General features: G+C 44.4%; 2 protein-coding genes across 2 annotated transcripts; one reads left to right on the forward strand and one right to left on the reverse strand.

Annotated features, from left to right (window-relative positions):
• Positions 1-447: 447 nt before the first annotated feature.
• On the reverse strand, positions 448-1,035 carry LOC112343939 (probable phosphatase PSR2). The gene has a single exon (XM_024668053.1). The coding sequence runs from the start codon at positions 1,033-1,035 to the stop codon at positions 448-450; it is 588 nt and encodes a 195-aa protein (XP_024523821.1).
• A 105-nt stretch (positions 1,036-1,140) lies between these two features.
• On the forward strand, positions 1,141-2,984 carry LOC112343938 (eukaryotic translation initiation factor 2-alpha kinase-like). Its single transcript, XM_024668052.1, has 8 exons — positions 1,141-1,302; positions 1,369-1,570; positions 1,627-1,680; positions 1,743-1,868; positions 1,937-2,395; positions 2,443-2,597; positions 2,650-2,816; positions 2,874-2,984. The coding sequence occupies exons 2-8, from the start codon at positions 1,462-1,464 to the stop codon at positions 2,875-2,877; spliced, it is 1,074 nt and encodes a 357-aa protein (XP_024523820.1). The 5' UTR covers positions 1,141-1,302; positions 1,369-1,461; the 3' UTR covers positions 2,878-2,984.
• Positions 2,985-5,249: the final 2,265 nt, after the last annotated feature.

Consider the following 5,249-nt stretch of genomic DNA (forward strand, 5'->3'; position numbering starts at 1 on the left):
AAAAACTCTCTCTCTCTCTCTCTCTCTCTCTCTCTCCATGATCCTGTGAAGAGCTTCATATGGATAACAACATTTTTGTAAATAGTATCATATAGGCACTAAACAACAGACATAAAGGAACTCAGAAGCAATCAGTCTTCTAAGCATCTTATCCTCCGGCATCAAATGTTGGATCAGTGATGTCCTTTTTGAAGTCTCGCTTGTTGTTTGAGGTGGGCACGTGCTCCTATTGGTGTTCATGGGGTGTTGCAAAGCTGTGGGCTCTCAATGCAAAGGGGATTTCCTTGGCAAAAGAGCTTGAAAATTTGGTGTGCTGTTTTTCTTGTTCTACCATTTTGTTTTACATGAGACATGTAGGAAATCCTGAGCTCAAAAGTTCACTAAGATTCATTTGCATAAACTACACTTTGGCAGAAAAATTATAACATTTATTACAAAATACAATAATCAGTTAAAAACAACCCATTCATCATCGAATGGATCTAGGACGTACAATTTGCCTTGCTTCTCCACACATTGTCCAATATTCCAGCGATGGATAACTTTGGTAAAATCCACACACTTTGACAGCGCAAGAAGGAACGGGGTTACATCTGCCAAGAAGTGGTCATCCTTTGACCCCTCAAACTTTGGAGCCACCACCACGCTCTCTTGATGACCTTGGTAGAAGTCAATAATGTCATCCAGTGCCACCACCCGCTTGAAATCCCGAAACCCTACATGGTCAAGATTCTTGACTTTCGTCCCGTCCTTTAGAACAACGCAATTGCCACCATGTAGCCTCCTCGACACAAGCCCCCCAGTAGGATCCAGATGGTCAACCACAAGGTTGACATACTTCTCCTGGGCGGCACTAAACACCACGATATCGTACACTTTTGAAACCTTCCCCAGAAATTCATCTACGCCTGGTCTCTTCATGATGTGGAGTGGTGCATCATCGTCGAATTCCATGCTGAAACTCACAGAAGAGACGAGATCCTTATGAGCGTATACCAGTGTATTGTCTAGATCGAGAATGAGTGTCTTCTTCATGATACCCTAAAAAATGACTCGTATTCCGTGGAAATGTAGAAGGGCCACAAAAGGTGACCAAAGGTGCCACGTCTGCCCTAAACTCTATCCGACGTGGCCTTTTTGTATTCTTGTACCCTACTATTGGCAAAGCCCAAGGGAGCCGGAGGAGCGCGTCGATCCTCAATGCAGCTTAGATTCCAAATCTAGGGCTGCCGTGATCGTCTGGCAAGGGCAGAGGTGAGTGCGCTGCTGGTTTGCGGCCTACTGTTGGCGAGGCGGAAGGAGGTGAGCATGCAATTGTAGCAAGTTTGTTGTGAATCCATTGACGGACAGCTGATGTGCGCATTCTAGGCTCCAGCCGTTGGATAAGTGCAGTAACGACTCCTCAATCTCTTTTGTGCTTTCAGCAACGACTCACAATGTTAACACTGACCAGAGTCCACCATGGAGAGGAAGAGAGCTGCTGGTCCGAAGAAACTACACACTCAGAAGCGATCCGACGTCATGCTCGAAAGGACCCGCCCACTGGATCCGATTAACCGAGCTCGATCAGGTTGGTCAAAACTTGAAACATCTGCACTTGTCTGACGAAGATCCTCGTTGAAGCAGGAGCAGGAGAAACTGATCATGATGCATCCGCGTTGCAGGCTGCTCCTGACGCTGGTACGAAGAATTCCTTTTGTTGGCTGACACGACTCTTTGCTGGTTTGATTCATGACTTGCAGAATATGTTCGGCAATTCCTCGCAATGGCGCAACGCTTGGAGAGATTCAAGATGCTCTCGGCGAATGTTGTGACCGGGATCGTGGAATCGATCCAAAAGGGAGGGGAGACTCTAGTTGCAGCAGCAGGTGGATACAATAATTTCTCTCTTTGGCATCTTTTCGCTTCTGAGTGGCCCCTTGTCTCTCTTGTCCAGGCCGCTTCTGCAGCAGCTACGAAGTGCTCGCTTGTGTTGGCCAGGGGGCGTCCGGGAAAGTATACAAGTGCCGTAGCAAGGAGGACGAACAAATCTACGCCATCAAAGTCATCAAGGTTCGCACAGCAACGAAGTCCAGAGACCAGGATGTCGCGCTCGTCTTCAAGGAGGGAGAGATGCTCCAGCGCTGCGAACACCCCAACATAGTCAAATACTTCGACATGTGGAAGGAGGAAGGCGAGCCGGGCAAGTCGAAAGTGTACATTGTCATGGAGTTTTGTGGCCGCTCGCTCCAGTCGGTGCTCCTCGGCGGTGAGTCACCACCTGCAGATGCGTTTAGGCAGCTTCTTCAAGCTGTGGCGCATGTGCACGACAACGTGGGTGTTCATCGGGATATAGCACCACACAACATCTTCGTCACAGACGATGGACGCATCAAGCTGGGAGATTTCGGTCTTGGTAGGCAAATGAAACATCTCTTCCATCTCTCATTTGTTGGCTTACAGCTAAAAATAAGGAGTCCATGCTCGAGACCGAAAATATCAAGAAGGGGAGAGCAGTTTACTACTCTCCCCAGCGCCGGAGCAACTCAACCTACACTGACATGCTTGCGCTTGGAGTTATACTCTTCGAACTTCATTGGAGGTGTCCCCCGGACCAGGTTTGGCTGCAGTTTGTGCAACGTGCTTGCTTAGTTTGGTGAATCTGTGTAGGAAAGGGAGTCGGTATTGATTGACGTCCGGGATGGCGTTTTACCAGCAGACTGGGCGTACCAACACCCATCAATTGCGCCCAAGGTGTTGGAGCTGGTCGCAGCAAGACGCGACCAGCGTCCATCCGCGCGCGACATCCTCTGCGATCCTGCCTGGCAATCTGTTTGGTGAGTTTCTTTCATTACTCTGATTCTCTGCTTGGCTTCTAACATGTCTGTTTGCAGCTGATCGTTGTAGTTGTTTAGATTTACTTGCTCCTTTTTGTCATCTTTGTAGTCTTGGTCTTTTTCAGCATGCTGATTTCGATTCAGAAATATGAATTCGTTGCCAGTTCATTGCATTTCTGCCAGGCCGAGTTGTTCTCGATCAAGGTTGCTGAACAACTCAAGGGCTTCCGACATTCTTGTAGTCAGGTTCGGTTCAAGGAACAGGATTGGTAAACAGCACATTGACGGGAGATGCAACAGCGTGGTGTCCACGGCTGGCTTCTTGTAGGGTCCATGCATCTCACCTCAAGTGGGCAGAGATCGAGTGGAAGCTGGAGAGCTATCCCAATTCTCGGGAGATGCGATGAAGAAAATGGCGGGATTGTTGATTTTTGTAGAGAGAATATTCGCACCTTTGACCTGTTGACCTTTTTACAGGGAAACGTTTTCCTACAGGCCTTTCTGAATTGAATCCAAGGAACCTGGAAGTCAAAACAAGAGAGTAGCTTCAGAACACTCAAAAGCTCACCCCTGCAAGTTCTGTTGTGGTACAGGGTGAATGAGTTCCCCTTTTTTGACGAGTCTGCAAAATTATAGAAAGGATGAGTCAAATGGAGAGAGAGAGAAATATATATATATATATATATATATATATATGAATTGATCCAGGTTTCTTGTTTTTTTCATACCTTGAGGAACCAATCGTTCAATTCTACTGATTTCTTTGCATACTTGAATGCAAAGAATAACAAATAATGAAGCTAGGTGCTTGGTTAGATTGAGGCAAGTTTTCAAATAGCTAGAACAATCTTTAGCTCTTTTAAGTTGTTTAGTGTTTAACCATCATGACATCAATCTTAAAACATGTCCAGAAGTTGGATTTTGTGCCCTCTAGATTAATGATGTTAATTTTAGACTCTTTGTCAGTGTTAATCCTTGTAATTTATAGGATAATATAGAGTTTCTCATATATTGTTTTTCAAATTTTACTTGATACTCTTCCAGTTCTAGATATGAGGCAAAATAAAGAACTTCATAGTTTTTATATGAAAACTTTAAAGTTGCAAATCATTATGACCGCCATATTCAGTCTCCTCGCCATTGGCACCAACAGTGTTGACATTCTCATGGCCATCATCTTTGTCATTCGGCATGTCTTCATTGTTGCCTCTTGTAGCTTCTTGGTGGGTTGGTGTATAATTTGGCATCTCTAATTCCCAAGGACAAGCTTGCTTTATTGCCGCTGGAAACTTCATTGTTGTCGGGTACATGCCTCCATCTCTCACACCATGCTTTAGGAGTCGTGTGCATACCGGTGTTTCGAGAGAAATACCTCTATATTAGAGATACCTATAATAGAATATAAACAAATTGAGTATAGTTGAGAAATTGTATGTTACTTAAAAGCCGCTCGACGCATGAAGTAAAGTTGGCCAAGTTGTTTATCAAATGGAGTCGTGCTTGTGGCCTTCTTTGGCAGCCAGTCCTCTCCAAGTTTTATAAGCTTAGTGGTGATGAAGTCCTTGAATGGAAATTGCTCAAGATCATCCCCTATAAAAGGTGCTAGACACATCTCCCCTTCATATACAGTTAGTGAAATGTAGACGGTCCTCCTCATCACAGTCTCCATTATACTGTCCAAACCTTTTTCTCCTTCCCTGAGTCTGTTATTAAGGTTGTTGAGAATGTGTATCTATTCCTCATATGTAAGCTTTGACTTTGAGATGTTGTAAATAATCTCATCTGGAGTCTTGCCCACTAAGAAATAACTTTTGTGAGTAACCTTCATGTAAACGCAAACAATACTTACTTTCATGACAAGAAATTTCTATTATAATATCAAACCACTCCTTTGGGCGTCGAGGGTCAGCCACACTAAGTAATTTCTTTACCTTTGTCTTCGATGCGACTATGCATATGCATCTTGCTTAACCTTCACCAATGGCTGAAGATAACACAAACATTCTATGATAAGAAGTATACTTGGAAGAACATACCTTACTCCACATAGCTGTTATAAAAGCCATTGGATTCTTGTACCATCTATTAGCATCTTGACGACCTCGATGATGCCGAATAAGTGATGCTAAATCATCACCATAGTGGCTGCAGACTGCATCCTCGTCGAGATTGGCAAGAAACCGGATTTGCTCAATATCATGTACTAGGCTTCGTTTCTGCACTGCAAACTATCCTAACTTGCAAAACACAAATTGTTAAAAGTGATTGAAGAGGGAGTGGTACCTATGCATTAATTTTGTGGCAAGCTATCACAAGCCTTGCCACATCTAGAGATCCTCTCGTATGTACATGTCCAACCGAAACATTGATGTGATAGACAGGATTGTCTCGGAAGCATTCATTGATGCACTTTATCTACGCACACTAGCGATG

Source organism: Selaginella moellendorffii, unplaced genomic scaffold (assembly GCF_000143415.4).
Source record: "Selaginella moellendorffii unplaced genomic scaffold, v1.0 SELMOscaffold_339, whole genome shotgun sequence".
Lineage (NCBI taxonomy): Eukaryota > Viridiplantae > Streptophyta > Lycopodiopsida > Selaginellales > Selaginellaceae > Selaginella > Selaginella moellendorffii.

Bases quoted from the DNA above. Each gene is read 5' to 3' on its own strand.
- LOC112343939 (XM_024668053.1), bottom strand. From the start codon at position 1,035: ATGAAGAAGACACTCATTCTCGATCTAGACAATACACTGGTATACGCT.
- LOC112343938 (XM_024668052.1), top strand. From the start codon at position 1,462: ATGGAGAGGAAGAGAGCTGCTGGTCCGAAGAAACTACACACTCAGAAG. The intron at 1,681-1,742 runs GTACGAAGAATT...CATGACTTGCAG, and splicing joins GCAGGCTGCTCCTGACGCTG to AATATGTTCGGCAATTCCTC. The intron at 1,869-1,936 runs GTGGATACAATA...TCTCTTGTCCAG, and splicing joins GACTCTAGTTGCAGCAGCAG to GCCGCTTCTGCAGCAGCTAC.